General features: G+C 44.3%; 1 protein-coding gene across 6 annotated transcripts in view; it reads left to right on the top strand.

Moving 5' to 3' along the window:
* MAST2 (microtubule associated serine/threonine kinase 2) overlaps positions 1–24686 on the top strand; it is a 359963-nt gene that overhangs the window by 231701 nt on the left and 103576 nt on the right. Inside the window, exon 1 of one of the 6 annotated variants that reach the window (XM_050961830.1) lies at positions 1657–1679. The exons of the other annotated variants lie outside the window; for them this stretch is intronic. Within the exon in view, the coding sequence (XP_050817787.1) occupies positions 1672–1679 (8 nt within the window). The 5' untranslated portion in view covers positions 1657–1671. Of the gene's footprint in view, positions 1–1656; positions 1680–24686 lie in introns of those variants that run through there. 6 annotated transcript variants of the gene reach the window in all.

Here is a 24686-nt window from a genome sequence, read left to right as displayed (position 1 = left end):
CATCAATGTCTCCTCTGTGATGGAAAGGATAAAGAAGATCTCAAAGTGTGAAGTTTTTGGTAATATTCAGGTCTGTTCTTTAAGCCTATATAAAGTCTAATTTAGCACAGTGTTAAATGGCCTCAGTTTGGCACTTCTAAAGGGAGTGGGAATACAAGAATCAAATCTCAGTTTGACTTAGTTTGGGCAGTATTTCAGTTTTGCATCAGGACAAAAACACAAATAAGCGTTTGGGAGAAAAGTAAAATTCTGTCCGATCTACTAGAAGAGTCTTTGATTTGAAAATAAAAATTTGTTTTGTACTGTATGAAAAAGTATAACAGGCATTTCACTCACAACTGTTAGCAAATCTGTTCTTTTATGCAATTAAGAATGAGGTGAAAGGGATAATGGATGAGTTCCAGTGAGGCTTCAGTAGAATAATGCAAAAATTCAGTGAAAGAAATCAGGATGTTATGAATAAATGAAAGATTGTGGTAATCGGGACACACTTATCCAAGTTCTGCTGTAGTTTATCTCTGTGAATCCCCTCCTATGCTCCCGCCCCCCAAAGATGTGATAAGCAGTAGGCTAGGAAGAAGGTTTGTTCTCCTCTCATGCATTTGTGATTCTCATTTTTAATGGCAGCTGAGCACTTGCATTGACAAGTGACTGTACATTTTAGGGCAAAATGTGCTATATAAGGCATAGATTATTTAAGGAATTGGGAGAGACCACACATAATATGACTTCTTACATCATATATTATATATCTGTAGGTAGAGACATTTTTAATTTTCTGTTGTTAGTCAGTTACTGAACCTTTATGAGCACAACCGTTGCTTCAGGGAAGCAATACCTAACCTTTATAAGCAGTAAAAGAAAATTTTTCTGGTATTTTGGATTTACATGTACAGTGATTAGTTTTCAAAATATGTTCTTCCATTTCATAATCTACACTTATTACTTGTGCTGTTATTTGGAGCACTACATTCTATAAAGCAATAGCTATAGTTTCTTTAAACTAGATTCCCAGTTATGATGATAAATACTTCAGTAGTGAAAAGTCATATTGTTTTATATGGTTGTTCCAAACCTTCCCTTAATTTTCCTTTAAATTATTAAATCTTCAGAATTCAATAGCTTCATCCAGAGATGTAGAAACATGTTGTTCCTGTATTGGAATTTGCAATGTGTCTAATGGTATTCAAACCACACGTCTGATCCTCCCAACTGACTGCTAAAATGTGGGACACAGTAGGGAACTGTGTGTTTCACCTATTTTGCCCCGACAGTTTCCCCCACTGCCATTCTCACTGAATTCCTCTAGGTGCCTATATAGTTGTACCAACAACTAATTGCCCATTCTGTTTATTAAAAAAAAAAAAAAAAGTTGTGCCTTATTTCAAGTGTAAATTTGTCTAGCTTTAGATTCCAAACATTGCATCTAGTTATACGTCATTCTGCCAGATTAAAGAGCCATATAGTATGAGAAATCTCCTCCCTGTGTAGGTAGTCACAAACTGACCTCTTAAGCTTCTGTTGGATAAACTGAGAAGATAGAGGTTCTTAAATTTTACAGTAAGGCATTTTTCCACACCTCAAATCATTCTTTTCTGAATGCTTTCCAGTTTTTCAGCATACTTTTTGGAAAAGGACACCGAATTTCAGTCGTAGTCTCACTAATGCTGTATGAAGAGGTAGGTCTACCTCGCTACTGTTATGTGATATTCCTCAGTTTATGCATCCAAGGATTGTGTTCACCCTCTTGTTTACAGCATTGTAATGGGAGCTCATGTTCAGCTGATTATCTACTATTACCCCCAAGTTTTTTCCAGTATCACTAAATTTCAGGATACTCTCTCCTATTTTGTAAATATGGCCTACGTTCTTTGTAGTGATGTGATGGTTTTATATTTTCTTCCTGATTACTTAAAAAAAAATTGTATAGCATTGGGCCTGTGACACTCAAGTAGAAACAACCTATTCCTCATTTACAATTGATTTTTGAGATGTATCAGTTAACTAGTTTTTAATCCATTTAATATGGACTACACTGATTTTATATAGCACTAATTTTGTTATCAGAATTTCGTATGGGATTAAGTTGAATGCCATATAGAAATAGACATATCGTTATGGTGATCATACCTCCCGTTTTGGCTGGAACAGTCCCTTTTTTAAGCCCATCCTGGCTGTCCTGACTTTTTTGCAAAAGTGAGCATTTGTCCCATTTGCTGTTGCCAACTGATCAATTTGGCAAGAGCAAATGGGACAAATGCCAACTTGTATCAAAAAAGTGGGGTGTGGAGGACCACGTGGGGAGGAGGGGAGGACTGGCAATGCCAGCCCTGTGGGAGATGGGGGTGAGGCAGGGCTCAATCGAGCAGCAATGGGGAGTGCAGGGCTTGGATGAGCAGCTCGGGGTGTGTGTGGGGGGAGGGGGAGCTCCATGGGGTGGGGGTGGGGAAATGCACTCTGGCCAGCCCTGCGCAGTGTCCCATTTTCCCTTTGGGAAATATGGTCACCCTACATATCTTATATAAACACAATTGCCTTTAGCAACCAAATTTCTTATCTCATCAGAAAAATATATCAGATTTGTTTGACAAGACCTATTTTCCATAAAACAGGGTTGATTGGCATTAATTATGGCACCATTTTAAAATCTTTACTGATCACATTTCATATCAATCTTTCCATGATTTTGCCCAGGACCAATGTCAAGCTAACTGGCCTATAGTTATTTACACTTTTTAAATACTGACACAACATTTGCCTTTTTCTTGTACTGTCTTTGTACTGATTTTATACCTGCATCACTGCTGCTCTGAGAGCTTTCTGTGTAACAGTTACGCTGTTGTGTGTCAGCATTTGTGACTTTTCGAGCCATCTCCTATCTCATCATATTCATTTTCAGTCTGTTGTTCAACTAGTATTGATTTGGAAGTATCTTTAGTAGTCTTTCTGTTGCAGAGATATTGAGAAGGCCCCGAACAAATGTTGGACAATATGTACCCTCTCAGTCTCGGTTTTGGATTAAAATAGCACGCATGTCTCACCTTTGTCTTGATTTGGCAACAGGCAGTACTATTTCGCACATGGTAAATGGAGATAGGCAATGCTTGGACCACAGCCTGTTCTGAATCTAAAACAACTTATTCTTGAAATGAAGGTGGAAATGTTTACATTCTACTCACTGAGCCTCCCAGTTTCGCTGGGCTCAGTTATTTTCCTAGTGTGTCCATTAGAGAATTCTCCAACCCTGCTGCAGCATCCTTAAACATTACTTATATTTTGTATTGTAATCTAAGTAGTTTACTTTCATTTGCATATGTAGAATGTAATTAACACTGAATTATTTGCAATACTTTTGTGTGAACATTACAAAAATATCTCTTGTAATATTTGTATGACTGTAAAATGTCTTACTGTTTTCTTATGAGACCTTTCTCAGTGATGCTGTCTTTGGAAGCAAAATGTGCAGGTAAAGTGTTCATAGAATATCAGGATTGCAGGGGACCTCAGGAGGTCATCTAGTCCAACCCCCCTGCTCAAAGCAGGGCCAATTCCCAAATAAATCATCACAGCCAGGGCTTTGTCAAGCCTGACCTTAAAAACCTCTAAGGAAGGAGATTCCATCACCTCCCTAGGTAACCCATTCCAGTGCTTCACCACCCTCCTAGTGAAATAGTTTTTCCTAATATCCAACCTAAACCTCCCCCACTGCAACTTGAGACCATTACTCCTTGTTCGGTCATCTGCTACCACTGAGAACAGTCTAGATCCATCCTCTTTGGAACCTCCTTTCAGGTAGTTGAAAGCAGCTATCAAATCCCCCCTCACTCTTCTCTTCTGTAGACTAAACAATCCCAGTTCCCTCAGCCTCTCCTCATAAGTCATGTGCTCCAGCCCCCTAATCATTTTTGTTGCCCTCTGCTGGATTCTTTCCAATTTTCCACCTCCTTCTTGTAGTATGGGGCCCAAAACTGGGCACAGTACTCCAGATGAGGCCTCACCAATGTCGAATAGAGGAGAATGATCATCTCTTTTGATCTGCTGGCAACGCCCCTACTTATACAGCCCAAAATGCCGTTAGCCTTCTTGACCACAAGGGCCCACGGTCGACTCATATCCAGCTTCTCATCCACTGTAACTCCTAGGTCCTTTTCTGCAGAACTGCTATCTAGCCACTCGGTCCGTAGTCTGTAGCAGTGCATGGGATTCTTCCTTCCTAAGTGCAGGACTCTGTGTTCCTATGATAGTAATTATACTGAGGTTATACTGGTAACTAGAAGTCAGCAAATGGTAGCTATTTATAAAAATGAGAGCCATGTAGGATCAGAATACCATGTGCAATCTTACCTAACAGATTTTAAGTAAAAAAGTAAAATAAAATACCATTATAAATGTAAGTAAACTAAAAGGCTATGGTGCTGTCATTTCCAGGAACTGCTAAAATGTCTGTTATATATTGCTTAGAATTTGTGACTTGGTCAACTTCAATAAATCATTTGTGTTGAAGATGTACAAAATTAAAATGGGAGAAGTTGGAACCAGCTCAGGCTGCCTTTCTAAAAATTTAGGTCAGTTCAGTACTAGGCTGGAGGGGAAATGGGGAAGAGCAGAAGATTTAAAAAAAAAAAAAAGAAACAAGGGAATAAATGAGCTGCATATCTAGAAAGAGGAGAAATAAAGTATACTGACTGAAAGTAAGGCGTGATAACATATGGGAAAACTTGGAGGGAGGGAGAGTTGAGGAAAATAAAGCACAAAAGAGGATCATAGTACTACATGGGGAAAAGAATAAAAAAATTCACTTTAAGGGCAGGAGTACGTTGGGCAAAAATTGCTGGAGACAGTAAATACACCAACTGGTGCAGAGATGGGGGACGGGGAAGGAGAGACTATGCAATGGTGCCCCGGTTTGGGGTTTTGAGAATACGTTCAACTGTATCTTTGTATTTAGCTTCACTCTGAAATAAGCCCACAATGTCTGGGAGGCGCTTAACATGAAGAGTAGTGTGGAATGTTGACAGTAACAAAGGGAGTTTGGGTGGTGAAGTGGGCTGGATGTTGTGGGGATTAGTTGATTGTGACAGCACCATTGCTCCGGAAGAGGATTTTCGAGAGAGTGGTGGAGTTGTATATATTGAAGAACATATTTTTTAACAAGATGTGCACAAAACAACTCAGTAATCTTATTTGAGTAACCTGCATGCACCCATTCTCTAATTTCCCCATATGGCTGCCATTAGAATGTAAGCGCTTTGGGGCCTATGTCTGCACAGTGCTTAGCAGTGCTGGGGTGTTACTGTAATATAACAGGCTGTAAAGTGCTTTGGAATTCATTAAGTATGAAGTAAGATTAATTTTAAAAGTTAATTTCTGTTCTGACTTGTCCATTTGCAAACTGACGGTGGAGAAAAATGACACTAATCTGATAAATAACAGTAGCAGCAGAGATATGACCTCTGGTTACAACCATTTCCTCTGTTACATGTCCACCTCAGAGTCAAAATGAGGCTAATGAAGTTGTGTAGCATTGTGAATCTAGGTAGCATAGAAACCACAGTCATAATATAATTCCCAAGTCTGAACCTTAGCGTCCAAAATATGGGTACTAGCATGAATTCCCCTAAGCTTAATTACCAGCTTAGATCCTGTAGTGCTGCCACCAATCAGGACTTAGAGTAGAGCGCCTGATAGACTCTGGTCTCCCACAAAACTTTCCCTGGGGACCCCAAGACCCAAATTCCTTGAGTCTCACAACAAAGGGGAATAAACCATTTCCCTTCCCCCTCCTTTCCTCCTCCCAGCTCTTTCCCACTCTGGGTACACTAGGAGATCACCATGATTCAATTCCTTGAATCACCACACAGAGAGGAATGATGCCTTCCCCCAGAGGCAATCCAGACTCAAGCTCCGTGAATCTAAAACAAAGGGATTCCCTCTTCTCCCCTCCCTCCCTGTTAAGTACAGACTCAATTCCCTTGAGCCTCAACAAGGAGAAAAAATCAGACAGGTCTTAAAAGCAAAACTTTTAATAAAAAGAAAGAAAAAAGTAAAAGGTCTATCTCTGTAATTTAGATGGTAAAAAGTTACAGGGTCTGTCAGCTTATAGAAACTAGAAAGAAGCCTCCCCCCAGCAAATGCAATTTAAAATACTTCCAGCAAACTACACAATTGCAAATAAAGGAAAAGAAATAATAAGACTATACCGCCTTTCTACCTTTTTACTCACAAAATGGGATAGAAGATTAGAGAGCCTGTAGGTATGTATGGTCACTCTCAGAGCCCAGAGAGAACAAAACAAAACCCAAAAACACACACAAAGGCTTCCCTCCACCGAGATTTGAAAGTATCTTGTCTCCTGATTGGTCCTCTGGTCAGGTGTTGCAGGTCACTGTTTGTTAACCCTTTACAGGTGAAAGAGACATTAACCCTTAGCTATCTGTTTATGACAACCACATGACAGGAATTGAGGGGCTAGATCCTTTACTGCTGTTGGACTATGCGTTTGTGTTCAGAGAAGTTCTGAATCGAATAGGTATTTAGCCACACGAGAGAGTGTTTGTTCTAAACCTAGCTGGTATGTTTTATGCAGGAAAGATATTAAAATCATGTTCAAAATAATAAATGTCTAGCACTTATATTGTGCTTTTATCTTCTAGCAGTTGACAAGTTGATTTTTTTTATAATGTTCCTTCAACAGATGGAGAAATTGTTGCAAAGATCTTGTGACTTGTCCAAGGCTGCATATTACATCTCTTAAATTGTAAACTGTTTGGGGCAGGGGGCTGTTTTTTGGTTCTGTGTTCGTATAGAATCTAGCAAAATGGGCTTCTAAATGCTACTGCAATATTGATATCAATTAATATGTCAGAGCCAGAATTAGAAATAGAGTTCTTGGCTCCACATCACTAGAGTATTCAGCTCTCAACTATGATATCCACAATGGACTCTGATTACAGTCTAAGGCCTGGTCTACACTACGCGTTTAAACCAAATTTAGCAGCGTTAAACCGATTTAACTGTGCACCCGTCCACACAACAAGGCCCTTAATATCGATATAAAGGGCTCTTTAAACCGGTTTCTGTACTCCTCCCCGATGAGAGGAGTAGCACTGAAATCGGTATTGCCATGTCGGATTAGGGTTAGTGTGGCCGCAAATCGATGGTATTGGCCTCTGGGTGGTATCCCACAGTGCACCATTGTGACCGCTCTGGACAGCAATCTGAACTCGGATGCACTGGCCAGGTAGACAGGAAAAGCCCCGTGAACTTTTGAATTTCATTTCCTGTTTGGCCAGCGTGGAGAGCTCACCAGCACAGGTGACCACACAGAGCTCATCAGAACAGGTAACAATGCAATCTCCTGAGAATAGAAAAAGAGCTCCAGCATGGACCGCACGGGAGGTACTGGATCTGATCGCTGTATGGGGAGAGGATTGCACGCTAACAGAACTCCGTTCCAAAAAACAAAATGAAAAAACATTTGAAAAAATTTCCAAGGCCATGATGGTGAAAGGCCACACCAGGGACTCAGTGCAGTGCCGTATGAAAGCTAAGAAGCTCAGACAAGCCTACCAGAAAACCAAAGAAGCAAACAGAAGGTCCGGGGCAGGGCCGAAAACATGCCTCTTCTACGCTGAGCTGCATGCAATTGTAGTGGGGTCCGCCACCAGTTCCCCACCCCTGTCTGTGGATTCCAAGGTGGGGGTGGTAATCTCAGCTATGGCTGAGGATTCTGCGACGGGAAAGATGAGGAGGAGGACGAGCTTGCAGAGAGCACACAGCACTCCGGTCTCCCCAACAGCCAGGAGCTTTTTCTCACCCAGACGGAATTACCCTCCCAGCCCTCCCAAGCCACTAGCCCAAACAATGAAGCCATGGAAGCGACCTCTGGTGAGTGTACCTTTGTAAATATAAAACATGGTTTAAAAGCAAGCATTTTTTAATGATTAATTTGCCCTGAAAACTTAGGATGCATTTGCGGCTAGTACAGTTATTGGAAAAGTTTGTTAACATCTCTGGGGATGGAGCGGAAATCCTCCAGGGACATCTCCATGAAGCTCTCCTGGAGGTACTCCAAAAGCCTTTGCAGAAGGTTTCTGGGCAGGGCAGCCTTATGCCGTCCTCTATGGTAGGAAACTTGACCACGCCATGCATGTAGCAAGTAGTCTGGTATCATTGCATGACAAAACCTAGCTGCGTATGGTCCCGGTGATTGCTGGCATTCAAGCAACATCCATTCTTTATCTCACTGTGTTATCCTCAGGAGAGTGATATCGTTCATAATAACCTGGTTGAAATTCAGGAATTTAATTAAGGGGACAGAGATGGCCATTCCTACTGGCCTGTTTGCCTGTTGCTTAAAAGAAATCCTTCCTTGCAGGTAGCCAAGCAGGGGAAGGGTAGGGGAGGTAATGGCACTGAGCTTTTTCACGTTTGTCTAGCAAGGATCTTTCCTGCCACCAGCCATGTGGTGGGGGGGAAGAGGGGTATTTAGCAGGGATCTTTCGTGATACCAGCCACACGATGCGGGGAGGGGTAAAGCGATCATCCCAGAGAATTGGATGGGGGATGGTTTCTGCTGCTGCATGTTAACAGGAAAGAAGCAGCACTGAATGCGATTTGCTTGGTATTTGGGAAAGGAGGGCACTGTGTATATGAAGGCTACAGAAGCCGAAAGACAATGGCTTTCCATGGCCACATGCAAGCTGAATTCTGCTGCCCAGACCTGCATCTGTGAGATCTCTAACACCAGAGCCACAGGCACTCAATATTAAGATGCAAAATGCGACCTTGTAGTGAAATCACATTTGCTGTGTAAGGTGAATAGTGTTGTTCACCGTGAAAGAGTATAAGCACTGGTCTGTAAAATGTATCTTTTAAAATACTTCTCTCCCTTTTTTCCCTGCCTCATGCAGCTGCAAATTTTTTAAGCCTCCCTACTCCATCCCAAAGGCTATCTCAGATAAGGCAGCGGGAAAAAAAAGACGCAAGACGAAATGTTCTCGGAAATCATGGAAGTGACCCACAATGAAAGAGCTCATCTGAATGAGTGGAAGGACGTGGTATCAAATTGCAGGAAAGATGCCAGTGCACGTGAGGATAGGAGGGACCAACGTGAGGAGAGGAGGGACACTCGAGATGAGAGTTGGCGGCCGGAAGATCAGAGGTGTAGGCAGGAAGATCAGCGGTGGCGGGATGCAACACTGGGGCTGCTGCGTGATCAAACTGACATCCTGCGACATCTGGTGGAGCTTCAGGAACAGCAGCAGGGTTACAGAGTGCTGCTGCAGCCCCTGTGTAACCACTCTCACCATGTTCTTTATCTTCCTCACCCAGACATGTAAGAACGCGTGGGGGAAGGCTTCGTGCCCCCACCCACTCCACCCCCGTGGACAGCCCAACCAAAAGGCTGTCATTACTTTGAAATGTTTTTAATGGCCTTTTCCTTCCCTCCTGTCCTCCTCCCAAACCCCACCCGGGCTACCTTGTCAGTTCTCTCCCTCTTTTCATAAAGACTTAATAAAGAATACATGATTTTTAAATGAGAGTGACTTTTTATTTCCTTAAGCAAGCTGTAATTGAAGGGGGAGGGTAGGTTGCTTACAGGGAATGAGTCAATCAAGGGGGGGGGGGTTGATCAAGGGAAAACAAACACAGCAGTCACACCGTACCCTGGCCCGTGATGAAACTCGTTTTCAAAGCTTCTCTGATGCGCACCGCTTCCTGGTGTGCTCTTCTAATCGCCCTGGTGTCTGGCTGTGCGTAATCAGCGGCCAGGTGATTTGCCTCAGCTTCCTACCCCGTCATAAAGGTCTCCCCCTAACTCTCACAGAGATTGTGGAGCACACAGCAAGCAGCAATAACAATGGGGGCATTGGTTTGACTGAGGTCTGAGCGAGTCAGTAATGTGCACCAGCGCGCCTTTAAACGGCCAAATGCACATTCTACCACCATTCTGCACTTGCTCAGCCTGTAGTTGAACAGCTCCTGACTACTGTCCAGGCTGCCTGTGTATGGCTTCATGAGCTATGGCATCAAGGGGTAGGCTGGGTCCCCTAGGATAACTATAGGCATTTCAACATCCCCAATTGTTATTTTCTGGTCTGGGAAGTAATACCCTTGCTACAGTCGTTTAAACAGAGTAGTGTTCCTGAAGACACGAGCATCATGAACCCTTCCCGGCCATCCCACATTGATGTTGGTGAAACGTCCCTTGTGATCCACCAGTGCTTGCAGCACCATGGAAAAGTACCCCTTGTGGTTTACGTACTGGGTGCCCTGGTGCTCCGGTGCCAAGATAGGGATATGGGTTCCATCTGTCGCCCCACCACAGTTAGGGAATCCCATTGCAGCAAAGCCATCCACTATGACCTGCACATTTCTCAGAGTCACAACCTTTCGAAGCAGCAGCTTAATGATTGCTTTGGCTACTTGCATCACAGCAGCCCCCACAGTAGATTTTCCCACTCCAAATTGATTCCCGACTGACCAGTAGCTGTCTGGCGTTGCAAGCTTCCAGAGGGCTATTGCCTCTCACTTCTCAACTGTGAGGGCTGCTCTCATCTTGGTATTCTGGCATTTCAGGGCAGGAGAAAGCAAGTCACAAAGTTCCATGAAAGTGCCCTTATGCATGCGAAAGTTTTGCAGCCACTGGGAATCGTCCCACACCTGCAAAACTATGTGGTCCCACCAGTCTGTGCTTGTTTCCCAGGCCCAAAATCGACGTTCAGTGGCTAGAACCTGCCCCATTACCAGCAGGATCTCCAACGCACAGGGGCCCGCAGTTTGAGAGAATTCTGTGTCCATGTCCTCATCACTCTTGTCACTGCGCTGCCGTAGCCGCTGCCTCCTCGCCTGGCTTTGCAGGTCCTGGTTCAGCATAGACTGCACGAGAATGCGCCAGGTGTTTACAACGTCCACGATTGCAGTCTTGATCTGAGCAGGGTCCATGCGTCTGAACTGTTCACCCAGGGAAAAAGGTTCGAAACGGTTGTTTGCTGCTTTCACGGATGGAGGGGTGAAGCTATACCCAGAACCACCCGCAACAATGTTTTTTGCCCCATCAGGCACTGGCATCTCAACCCAGAATTCCAAGGGGCGAGGGAGACTGCGGGAACTATGGGATAGCTACCCACAGTGCAATGCTCCGGAAATCAACGCTAGCCTCAGTACATGGATGCACACCACCGAATTATTGCGCTTTGTGTGGCTGTGTGCACTTGACTTGATACAATCTGTTTTACCAAACCGGTTTATGTAAAATCGGAATAATCCTGTAGTTTAGACATACCCTAAACGAGACTTTCCTAACACGTCATTTGGTCTGGAGAAGTCTGGGATTTTCCTGCAACTTTCTTGCCTTTTTTCTAAATATCCGTCTCCTTTATCCGTTGCAATGAGTAGTGCCTTTGCTCACTCAGAAAGATGTTGACCATTTCACCAGATGGGGCAAAACCTGTTTGATGGTGCTGAAGAGAACAGACCCCAATAACTGGTATTGATGGGACACTCTGTAAGTGATTAACTCCAGCAGTCAGGATTCTGCGAAGTAAACCAGTAATGTTACTGACTGGGTAAAGTCGTTGCCTACCTGAGGACGAGGAATAATCGGCCTGCAATGTGCTGGGCATGTAGTTTTTTTAATTCATTTTGGCGGGGGCAGAGGGTTGTTTTTCATCACTAGTTGATGATTTGTTTCCAATAATTTGTTTTCTTGGAATAAATAATGTACTGGCCTTAATCTAATCCTGACAATATTTTAAATTCGGTCAGACATGATAGTGTTTATGAAGTGGAGAAGACATTTTCTCACGATTCTATTTTGTGATGGAAGTATTCAGGATCTTTGGCAAATCATCTCTTGTCAGCATTCATACACTCTGTGGAAGGGGCTTTGGTTGCAAATTGTAATGATAGCATGAATTTTAATTCAATGGCTTTCAGCAAAAAAGATACTAAATGCTTTTTCATTTGGTACATTATTCAAATACAAAATGTTTTTTTTATCACATTACTATAGGTTCTAGTTATTTAGCATATATAGCATAACGGTTGAAATGTTGCAAATGATTAAATAGTGTGTATCTGAACACCCTTCACATGAATGTTCTTGGTTGTTACTCCAGTATGCAACAATATTAAAATTCTCATATTCCCTAGAGAAACTGAAGCTCTATTAAACCAGCCTGATTCTGAGATTATTTCTGCAAAGCAAACATAAGACTTTGCATGTTTAATGATGCACTGTTAGAGTAAAAGTAGATTTAAAATACAAATATAAATTATTTTTATACTAAGACTTTTAAAACTGTGATTAGCTAATAAAGAGGTGGTTTATTGACATGTAAGATTAGTATGTCTGATTTTTAAGAAAATGTATTATTAAAATGAACTTTCCATTTTTTACATGATATGGCTTAGCGTGACTTCTGTATGAGCATATTTTGATAGGCGGAATACTTTTATATATTAATACAGTTTCATATCTGAAAAACTTACTATTTTAATATATAGCTTGTAAGATGTTCAGGATGCATCTGCATAGGGTGTTTAGAAAATGTTAATATAATTTTTTTCAACAATGCAAATTTATACTATGTAAGTGACATGGACAAAAATATTTCAAACATTTAAAACAATGTAAACTAACTGCAATTTTTTGAGACTGATTTTTTGACATCATATTTGGTGGCCTACAAACTTGAAAATATAATTAATCTTTTATGAGAACTGCTGAGAAGAGACGTACTTACACAGCTAATTCCTGTTTGTGAAGCATTCCAAATTTGGAAAATACAGGCGGGGAAAATGGAAAATAAAAACATCTAGGCCAACTTTTAGGGTTTGGCTTGTTAAACCACCTGTCTAAGAAATCCATGCATTATCTCATCTCAGTGTAATGCAATAATAAGATAGATGTAGACTGTGATGCCTATTCTCTGCGTGTTTGACAAGGGTAGTGTTTTGTATTTTTCTTCTTATATACTGCATAATGTGACTCTTCTAAAGATTATCAGTTTCTCTTCCACGAGTTTATTTGCTTCCTGAAATGAAAAACAGAAGATGGGGTTATTTTTTTTGGGGGGGGGAGAGGACGAGGGGGCATAGAGAATGTATGCAGAATGACAGAGGATAACAGGGGGTTTGATTTATATTGAGAATGGCTATCCTCTTCATTGTAATTCACTGTGACATTTGTTTCATTTGACTTGGCAGAGTTCTTCCTCTATTATTAATAATTCAAAAGGTCTAGACTGTACTGAGTGGATGGGGCAGGTGTGCAGCAGCTAGAAACATTGGACAAGTTCGACATTAATTAGCTAACCAATTTTAGCCTTTCCTTTCACAGTTCAGAGAAATCCCTTTCCTACTTGTGAGGTGATTCTGCATCTTGAACTTGATTTCTAAATAAGAAAATGAAAAGAGGTTATGTAAAAATCAAAACAGTATTTTAGATGAAAATTTGCTTTTAATTGAAAGAACCATGAGCATTCTCATAGAAAAAGGAACAAATATTCTAGGCATCTTAAAACTGTGTGCTTCATAACCTTTGCATTGTTAAGGACTTATTCTCTTCAGCTGGTATATTCATTAAAATGCTGAAACATGTGGAATGCTAATAGAAGTAAGTGTGAACTCCAAGAACATCTGGTCTTGTATTACTGTAACCTTTAAGCACAGAAATGTTCTCAGATCTTCGCTATTGTGTTTGTTGCCAACTGAATGTATAGCTTTTGTACTTAAGTGCAGTTATTGTTATTCTCACTGTTTCTCTTCCTTTGCCTCTTAACAAGAAGTTCTTCCTTTGTTCCCTCCCTCTAGCTGAGCACTAGTGCAAAAGTGCAGCCTCAAGTTGCATTACCTGACAACGATATCTTGTATTTCCAGTTATTGTCTGTCAGATGTGCAGCTGCTTTCACAGTCATATATAGAACTACCTTAATTTACAGTTAGACAGAAGGATGCACTATAGTGCACCTTATGTGATGCTTTCTTTTCTCTTGGGGAGTGTGGGGGAAAGGCTCCAGCCAATCTGGGAACTGGTTGCTTCTCCTCTGTTTAAATAGGCAGCTGTACCAATCAGCTGACAGAAGACTATAGTGCCACTCCCCGCAGGGCTGGTCTACGCTGGGGGAGGAGGGGGAAGGAGAATTGATTTAAGATACGCAACTTTGGCTACGCTGTTCGTGTAGCTGAAGTCGAAGTATCTTAGTTCGACTTACCTGGCTGTCCTCACAGCAGCGAGTCGACTGCCACGGCTCCCCCATCAATGCTGCTTACTCCTCCTGCCAAGGTGGAGTATGGGCGTTGATTCGTGGATTGATTTATCACGTCTAGATGAGAGGTGATAAATCGATCCTCAATAGATGGATTACTACCAGCCGATCTGGTGAGTAGTATAGACGTACCCAAAGGGACAGAATAGTACCCAGAAAATCCTCCCAGGCTGGTACCCTGGAGCACCAACTCCCCCTGCACCTTCCAATTCAAGGCATCCCATCAGATGGTTTCCCAAGCTGAGACTGAGGTCATCACAGTTCTTGATACTTCAGTTCCCCCTCCCTTTATGGCAAACTGGATGGTCTTAGCCAAGGATAGTTCCATGCTAGACCAACTCTGTGAAAAAATCCTTCATTCTATTAGAGGCTACTTGTTTTTCTTCTCAGGCTGTGGGGTTAGAAAATGACTTGGTCTTTAAAAAAAGAAATGGTATGACTTGCTACTTAGAGGGTTCAGTATTTACCTCAGTGCTTGTTAGTCTCCTTTGGATTCAAGATGTGTGCAACAACCTGGAAGCTGAGTGCCATAATTAAAAAAGAAGATAGAGCTCATTGTCTTTGGTGGGTCTCATATACACTGACTGGCAGAGACTTGATTAGGATACTGGCTCAAGTGACGATGGCAGACAACAATCTGACTCATCAGTTCCCTCAAGTGTCAGCTATCCTCAGGGTACGTCTACACTACGGGATTAGTCCGATTTTACATAAACTGGTTTTATAAAACAGATTGTATAAAGTCGAGTGCACGCGGCCACACTAAGCACATTAATTCGGCGGTGTGCATCCATGGTCCGAGGCTAGCGTCGATTTCCGGAGCGTTGCACTGTGGGTAGCTATTCCGTAGCTATCCCATAGTTCCCGCAGTCTCCCCCGCCCCTTAGAATTCTGGGTTGAGAGCCCAGTGGCTGATGGGGCAAAAATCACTGTTGCAGGTGGTTCTCAGTAAATGTCGTCACTCATTCCTGCCTTCAGGAAAGCAATGGCAGACAATCATTTTGCGCCCTTTTTCCCTGCATTGCCCTGGCAGACGCCATAGCACAGCAACCACGGAGCCCGTTCAGCTTTTTTCTTTTACAATCACCATATGTGTACTGGATGCCGCGGACAGAGGCGATACTCCAGCGCTGCACAGCAGCATTCATTTGCTTTTGCATGGTAGCAGAGACGATTATCAGTCATTCTGTACCATTTGCTGCCGGTGTAAATTGGCAATGAGATGATGGTTATCTGTCGTTCTGTACCGTCTGGTGCTATCATAGGTGCCCCTGGCTGAGGTTGGCCGGGGGCGCAAAGGCAAAAATGGGAATGACTCCCTGAGTCAATCCCTCCTTTATGGTTTCTAAAAATAGAGTCAGTCCTGCCTAGAATATGGGGCAAGTGTGCTAGAGAACCAGTGTATCAGAGAGCATAGCTGCTCTGTGCCAGATCCCGCAGAAAGGACGAGCTGCATGCCATTCATGGGGTGTGCCCCTGCAACAACCCCACCCGTTGCTTCCCTCCTCCCCCAACCTTCCTGGGCTACCATGGCTACAGTGTCCCCCCCCCATTTGTGTCATGAAGTTATAAAGAATGCAGGAATAAGAAACAGTGAGTTGTTAGTGAGATAAAATGAGGGGGAGGCAGCCTCCCGCCACTATGACAGTCCAGGCAGGACATTAAGCGGTGCGGGGGAGAGGAGCCCAGCATCCCACTGCTATGACAGTCCAGGCAGGACAGAATCTTTTCTTTACACATGAAAGGGAGGGGGCTGATGGAGCTCAGCCCTCAGTTGCTATGATGAGGACAGTTACCAGCCATTCTGTACCATCTACTGGGAATAACTGAGAATCATTCCTATTTTCACCCAGGCGCACCCGGCCAGCCTCACCTGAAGCCAGCCAGGAGCACTCACGGGTTGCTAACAAGGACGGCTACCAGTCCTACTGCACCGTCTGCCACCGGGCAGGGGAGAGGAGCGAATACTGCTCTTCACTGCTGCAGCATCGCGTCTACCAGCAGCATTCAGTAGACATAGGGTGACATTGAAAGAAGTCAAGAAATGATTTCTTTCCCTTTTCTTTCACATGGAGGGGGGAGGGAGTAAATTGTCGAGCTATTCCCTGAAACACGCCGGACAATGTGTTTGAACCTACAGGCATTGGGAGCTCAGCCAGGAATGGAAATACTTTTCAGAGACTGCTGTGGACTGTGGGATAGCTGGACTCCTCAGTACCCCCTCCCTCCCTCCCTCCTTGAGCATCCATTCGAGTCTCTGGCTTCCCGTTATGCTTGTCACGCACCACTGTGTAGCCTGTAGATTTTTTTTTCAAATGCTTTGGCATTTCATCTTCTGTAACGGAGCTTTGATAGAACAGATTTGTTTCCCCATGCAGCGATCAGATCCAGTATCTCCCGTATGGTCCATGCTGGAGCTCTTTTTGGATTTGGGACTGCATTGCCACCCGTGCTGATCAGAGCTCCACGCTGGGCAAACAGGAAATGAAAATCAAAATTTCGCGGGGCTCTTCCTGTTTACCTGGCCACTGCATCCGGGTTGAGATTGCTGTCCAGAGCGGTCACAGTGGTGTACTGTGGGATACCGCCCGGAGGCCAATACCGTCGATTTGCAGCTACACTAACCCTAATCCGATATGGTAATACCGATTTTAGCGCTACTCCTTTTGTCGGGGAGGAGTACAGAAACCGATTTAAAGAGCCCTTTATATCGATATAAAGGGCCTCGTAGTGTGGACGGGTATAGCGTTAAATCAGTTTAACACTGCTAAAATTGGTTTAAACCCGTAGTGTAGACCAAGCCTTAAGCTATTGGGAGTTAAGAGAAATCTTTCCCTGAGGGCAAGTTATCCCATAAATGCCTATGGCCAAATTTCTTCCTCAGAAGGAGTGGTTCTGGCCACTGTCAGAGACAGAATACTGGACAAGATCACTGACCCACCCAGTATGGCAGTTGCTAAGTTACTATCGATGGACACCTGATAAGGACATTAAATATTCAGATCAATTGGCTCAGCGGAGAACTAATGTATCAGGCAAATAGGCGCAATCCCAATGAGTTTGCCTAAGAATTTCTAGCTGCTAGATGATTCTAGAAATCGATCCAATCGCTAAGTGAACAAACCAGAAAGGTACCAAATTCCCAAGTAGTTTCAAGGAGCTGAGAGCTGTCACCACAGGGAACACGGGTAAAGACCCAGTCCTGCTCCTTCTAGGAAATCACCACTGGGAAGCGGGGTCTTCAGGTTGGAGTTGGGGTCAGAGTGGAAGATGGGGATAGAAATGAGGAGCAGAGGCTGGGCTAGGGGAGGCAGGAGTGGAGTGTGGGAACTACCAGGCGTTGAGTGGGTGCAGGGGCAAATGGCAGACAGGGATGTAAGAGGTAATAGTGGGTAGGGGAGGGGATGCAGCTGATCAAAATGAACTAACAAACTGTTCATGTGGACTCTGCTGCCACACTTTAACAGTTCTTTGCTTTGTTTTGATCTAGTCCTCTTTGGAACAGGACTAAATAAAAGCAAACTAACAAACTATTCATGTAGACCCTGCTGCTGCCCATTAACTGGTTGTTAGTTTGCTTTGTTCTAGTCCTGGTTCAGAGGACTAGATCAAAGCAAACTAATTACTGGTTAATGTGTGGCAGCAGGGTCCGTATAAATGGCAGAATTCACTGTTCTGTGACAGTGGTGACCTTTCACAGTGGAGTTGAAGTAAATGGCAAAATTAATGGATTCCATGACAGTGGTGACCACTGTGACAGAATCATAAAATCACCTAGATGACTTCAGGCTTGGGCCCTATAGTGCTAGGTGCTGTGTGAACACAAAATGCAAAGGTGGACCCTGCCCCAAAGAGTTAATCTAAGTAAAGACAAGAGTGAGCAGGTGGATATAGACAGATGGAGCACAAGGGAACACTGCAACAGTATTGGTCAGCATGATAGGCAGTGATCTCAGCGCATCAGCTTACTTGCCATTGTCAAGTGTTTTGTAGGCACTGTGGCAAAGTAGAGTTTTAAAGAGGACACTGAGGTTGTTTTGCGGTTGTTTTCAGAGAGCTCCTCCCACGTGTGAAAGAGCAGAATAGAAGAAAGCAAGTGGGCGATTGACTGAAAATGTTAAAAGTGAGCAGTGAAGGCTGGCATCATAGAAAGTGAAGACAAGTAGTTTGCATTTGATGCAATGGAGAAAGAGGAGCCAGAGGCTGGATGCAGAAGGAAAGGAGATGTGGTCAAGGCTATGAGCTAGGAAAATGATCTCTGCACTTAGCAGCAGTGTTTTGAATGGCTATAAAGAACAAGGTTGCATTTGCTAAGGCCAAAGAAGAGGATGTTGGAGTAGTTGAGATACAAGACGATGAAAGCCCGGATGAGAGTTTTAGCTGCGTGGCTGAGGAAGAAAGGCTGTATGTTAGAGATGTTATGCAGGAACAATCATCAAGATTTAGACATAGCCTGGATGAGAGTATCTAAAGAGAGGGTCAAGTCAAAGGTGGCACCTGGGTTCCAGACCTGAGTGATAGGGAGGATAGTGGTGTTTTCACAGTGATTGAGGGGCTTTCGGGGGGTGGAGATGAAAGCTCTGTTTCTGTTCAAATACAATGTCCTGCTCTGCTACAAGCTTCCTGTGTAACTGTGGGCAAGTCATTTTGGCACAGATTTGTGTAAGTGTTTAATCATTGCTCTGCTCAGCACGGCAAGGCCTTCCATGACTTAGGAGCCTGTCTCCACGTTAGGTCGAATTTATAATGTGCATGTCTACACTACTGAACCCTGTCCACCTACCTAAAGGGCTTGTGAAATTGATACCTGTGTTCCACCTCGGCAAGAGTAGCAGCACTAGGGTCTGCCTTCCCAAGTCGAATTAGGGGTAGTGCAGACACAATGCTGTGTAATTCGATGGGTTTGGCCTCAGGGAGGTGTCCCAGAGAGCTCCAATGTGACCACTCGGGACAGCACTTTCAGTTCCACTGCAGTTCAGCCAGGTACACAGGAAAAGCCCTGGGAACTTCTGAATTACATTTCCTGTTTGATCAGTGTGGACCACAGCTGACCATGCCTGCCCAGGGCCGCAAACATGCTCCAGTGTGAAGCATACAGGAGACACTGGATCTGATTGCTGTGCGGGGAGAAGAGTCTGTGCAGGCAGAGCTCTGAACCAGAAGAAGAAATGCTGACATCTGTGCCAAAATCACGCAGGGCGCGGGGGAAAAAGGCTACACGAGGCACACACAGCAGTGCCGTATGAAAATAAAGGAGCTCCGGCAAGTGTACCAGAAGACAAGGGAGGCGAACAGTCGCTCTGGTTCTGAGCCGCAGACATGCTTCTTCTGTGAGCAGCTGCATGCGATTCTATGCAGGGACCCAACCAGTACCCCAGCGCTCTCTGTGGATACCTCCCAGGGGCCCCAGGTGGCCACGGGCAACAATGAGGAGGACATTGTCGATGCGAAAGAGGAGGAGAAGGAGGAGAATGCACAGCTGGCAAGCTTAGGATCCATTCTTCCCAACAGCGAGGACGTTTTCCTAACTCTGGAGCCTGTCCCCTTCCAGGACCTATTGTTGTGGGACTGTGATGGTGGGGAAGGCACTTCTGGTGAGTGCACACTTATAATCACACTACAGAGGTTAAATGCAATTGTGGTTAATGTTTAATTTGAGGTGAACAATTGGGATACCGTGGCGCCAAGTCCAGCTTCGCAAAGGGTACTTCCCGGAGAAGCCTGTGCCAACGGTTTCCCCACCAAAAAATGTCCCTGGGTGTGCCCTGACATCTCCTACCCTTTCTTGTGTGCTTACCATGCCTGCTTGCAAACTGAAATCTGCTGCCCAGCACTCTGCCATGGGTTGTACCTTACTGGTAGGCACTTCTTTTAAAAGACAGTATGTGGCCTCATACTCACAGCAGTAAATATGCATACAATATGATGGGGGTTAATTTAGCTACAACGAGTCAGGAAAAAGATCTTGGCGTCATCGTGGATAGTTCTCTGAAGATGTCCATGCAGTGCGCAGAGGTGGTCAAAAAAGCAAACAGGATGTTAGGAATCATTAAAAAGGGGATAGAGAATAAGACTGAGAATATATTATTGCCCTTATATAAATCCATAGTACGCCAACATCTTGAATACTGTGTACAGATGTGGTCTTCTCACCTCAAAAAAGATATTCTAGCACTAGAAAAGGTTCAGAAAAGAGCAATTAAAATGATTAGGGGTTTGGAGAGGGTCCCATACGAGGAAAGATTAAAGAGGCTAGGCCTCTTCAGCTTGGAAAAGAGGAGACTAAGGGGGGATATGATAGAGGTCTATAAAATCATGAGTGATGTAGAGAAAGTGGATAAGGAAAAGTTATTTACTTATTCCCATAATACAAGAACTAGGGGTCACCAAATGAAATTAATAGGTAGCAGGTTTAAAACAAATAAAAGGAAGTTCTTCTTCACACAGCGCACAGTCAACTTGTGGAACTCCTTATCTGAGGAGGTTGTGAAGGCTAGGACTATAAAAGTGTTTAAAAGGGAATTGGATAAATTCCTGATGGCTAAGTCCATAAATGGCTATTAGCCAGGAAGAGTAAAGAATGGTGTCCCTGGCCTCTGTTCATCAGAGGATGGAGATGGATGGGAGGAGAGAGATCACTTCATCATTGCCTGTTAGGTTCACTCCCTCTGGGGCACCTGGTATTGGCCACTGTCGGTAGACAGATACTGGGCTAGATGGACCTTTGGTCTGACCCGGTACGGCCGTTCTTATGTTCTTATTCCCTGAAGTGTTTCATTCATTGCAAGAGTTAGCCTTGTGTTTTCAACAATGTATGTTTTTCCTTGAAGCTGCAACATTGTCTGTGGGTGCTTCCTCCACACCAGCGCAAAGGCTGTCCCAGATTAGAAGGTGAAAAAAGCGGACAAGGGAAGACGTTCTGTAATTTGATGCATTCCTCCAAGACTGACAGGGCCCAGCTGAATGTATGGAGGCTTACACTGTCAGAGAGAATGCGCACTGATAAAGAAGGCAGAAAAGCATGCAGGGATCAAGAGCGTAACGCGCAAGAGGAGATGTAGTGGCTTATGAGGGAGCAAAGAGACATGTCGAGGTGTCTGGCTGAGGTGCAGGAAAGGCAGCTAGACCTTAGAGTCCTGCTGCAACCAGTGATGAACCAGCTGCCCTCCTCACCAAGTTCCATATGCTCCTCTCCCAGACATCCTGGAATGTATGTGTTTTGGGGGGGGGGGACCCTTATCCCTTGAACTCAACTCCAGGGGATGGTTCATGGAGCAGAAGGCTCTCATTCCTATAATTGCTAGACAGTACAACTGTAGTAAGCTACATGTCCTTGCCCCTCCCCCACCATGTTATCAGACCCTTAGACCCGGGTTATCTTTGCTATTCATTGCCGGCTCTGTTCAGTGTTTGTTAGCATAATAAAAATGCATGAATTGAAGACAAGAGGCTCTTTATTCATGGTGCACGTTGTGGTTGGTGAGGGTTTGGTTTACAGGTCAGTACATGCAAAAAAGGGGGCAGCTTGGTAAGGAACAACACACACAACTGTCACATCTGTGTTGGATCATTTATGAAACTGGTTTTCAAAGCCTCTCAGAGACGCCTCAATCTGTTGTTCTTATTGCCCGGGTGTCTGGCTGCTCAAAAGAGGCTGCAAGGCATTCTGCCTCAACCCCCCACCCCGCCAGAAACTTTCCCCCTTTACTTTCACAGATATTGTGCAGCACACAGCAAGCAACAACAATGGGAATATTGCAATCGCTGAGGTCTAACCTAGTGAGTAAGCTGCGCCAGCGCCCCTTTAAACATTCAAAGGCACATTCTACCACCATTTTGCACTTGCTCAGCGTATGGTTGAGCTGCTCCTACTGCTGTCCAGGCTGCCTGTGTACGGCTTCATGAGCCACAGGAGCAAGGGGTAGTCTGGGTCTCCAAGGAAACTATTGGAATTTCAACATCACTAGTGTTAATTTTCCCATCTGGAAAGAGAGTTCCTCCTTGCAGCTTTCTGAAGAGACCAGAATTCCTAAAGATGTGCACGTCATGTACCTTTCCCGACCATCCCACATTGATGTCGGTGAAATGGCCCTTGTGATCCACCAGTGCTTGCAGCACTATTGAGAAGTACCACTTGCAGTTTACATTCTCTTTGGCAAGGTGGTCTGGTACCAAGATAGGGTTGTGTGTTCTGTCTATCGCCCCACTACTGTTAGGGAACCCCATCATGGCAAAGCCATCCACTATGTCCTGCACATTTCCCAGAGTCACGACCCTTCTTAGAAGAAGTGAATTGATTGCCCTGGCTACTTGGATCACAGCAGCCCCCATGGTGGATTTACCCACTCCAAACTGATTCCCGACTGACCGGTAGCAATCTGGCGTTGCAAACTTCCACAGGGCTATCGCCATTCACTTCTCAGCTGTCAGAGCAGGTCTCATTTTGGTATTTATGCACGTCAGGGCTGGGGAGAGCAATTTGCAATGTTCCATGAAAGTGGCCTTACGCATTCGAAAGTTATGCAGCCACTGCTCCTCATCCCATACTTGCATAACTATGTGGTCTCACCAGTCTGTGCTTTTTCTTGGGCCCAGAAGCGGCGTTCCACTGTGTCAACAAGCCTGGCTGCCACTGCCAGCGTATGCGAATTGCTCCGTTCCATGGCTTCCAGCAGGGCTATTTGCGAGGCATCACATTCTTCCACGTGGCAGCTCCTGGCTGGGCTCTGCAAATATCGCAGGAGGTTGTGCGAGGTGTTTGTGACACTCACAACAACAGTGTACAGCTGAGCAGAGTCCATGCTTGCCGTGCTATGCCATCTGCATGAGTAACCCAGGCTTAGGTGCGTAAATGATTGTCGTTGCTTTCAGGGACAGAGGGAGGAGACAATATGTACCCAAAACAACTCCCGAAAATGTTTTTGTCCCATCAGGCATTTGGAGCCTAACGCAGAATTCCAATCGGCAGCAGTAACTGTGGGATAGCTGCCCACAGTGCATGGCTCCGTGAGTCGATGCTAGCCATGACAGTGAGGATGTGCTTCGCCGATGGAATGTGCGTAGTGGGGACATGCAACATTGACTTTGTAAAATTGGAGAATAAATGTCAACTTAAATGTGACCTAATTTCGTAGTGTAGACATGCCCTCTGACTCCTAAGTTACCTATGTCTCGCATTATTGAGTGGAGCAGTGCCTAAATACCTTTACAAATCTGGGCTTTAGTTTCTCTTTGCCTCAATTCCACTCTGTGCAGTTGGGATAATAGTATTTCCCTAATTTACAGAGGTGCTGTTAGGATAAATATATTAAATATTGTGAGATGCTCAGGTATATGGTAATGGTAGCTATATAATTACCTAAGGGCACAGGTGGTGATTTTATTTTTGCTGGTGGGTGCTCCTCTCCCCTCTCTCCCTCTCCATGTTAGTGGTGGGCTGGGCCTCAGGAGGGAAGAGGCAGGGTGGGGCCTGAGGAAGAGGCTGAGGGGAGGCGTGGCCTCGGAGTGGAGCGCGGGTGGAGCAGAGGGTGGGACCATGGCCCAGGCGCTGGGACCAGCAAAAGATTAATCTGGCCCTATGGGTGCTGAGCACCCCCAATTTTTTTTTTTTTTTTTTTACAGTGTGTGCTTGAGCTGCAGCGCACCCACTGAGTCGGCATCTATGCCTAAGAGTACATCTACACTGCAAGAAAACAAAACAAAAACAAAAAAACCCACAGCAGCACGTCTCAGAGCCCTGGTCAACTGACTTGGGCAGCTCACGCTACAGGGCTAAAGATAGCAGTGTAGACATTCCTGCTGGAGCTGGAGACCAGGCTCTCAGACCCACCACCTGGCCAGGTTTCAGATCCTGGGCTGCTGCCCCAGGAGGAAAGTGTATACTGCTATGTTTAGCCCCATAGCACGAGCCAGGGGGTCACTGCTACCTGGATTCAGATTACTGAATGAGTTAGAAGTGGAAAGAAAGATTTCCCTTACAAATAAATAGGGTTTCTGCAATGAAGCATTTAGTACTCTGGAACCCTCCAAGGCCTTTATATGTTTATGCTCATGAATAACTAGTTGTCGCGCCTGTGACTTACAAACCAATTGCAATTTTATATAAATTTTTAAAACAAATGAAATTTTACAATCTTAGTCTAGTGAGAGACTTGCAGTGTTTATTTGGTTTACTTCTTTAGTAACCTGCAAGCAAGTTTCACTTATAAGAATTTGGTCGGTGTATGTTCCAGATAGATGCACACAAACACAAGTTTCTCTTTAATGGAGACAAGTGAATAGGCTGGACTGAATGAGTGTTTGCAAGTTAGAAGGTAGTTCTAGGAAGCCACAGCTACACAATGGGAAAGATGAATAAGACATATTCATTATATAAATGTGTGTGATATGATAGTGTGTAGCGTACCAAATCTA

The sequence above is a fragment of the Gopherus flavomarginatus genome, chromosome 7 (genome assembly GCF_025201925.1).
Source record: "Gopherus flavomarginatus isolate rGopFla2 chromosome 7, rGopFla2.mat.asm, whole genome shotgun sequence".
Taxonomy (NCBI): Eukaryota; Metazoa; Chordata; order Testudines; family Testudinidae; genus Gopherus; species Gopherus flavomarginatus.
Note: the sequence above shows the minus strand (reverse complement) of the source record. Positions and strands in the feature narration are given on the sequence as shown.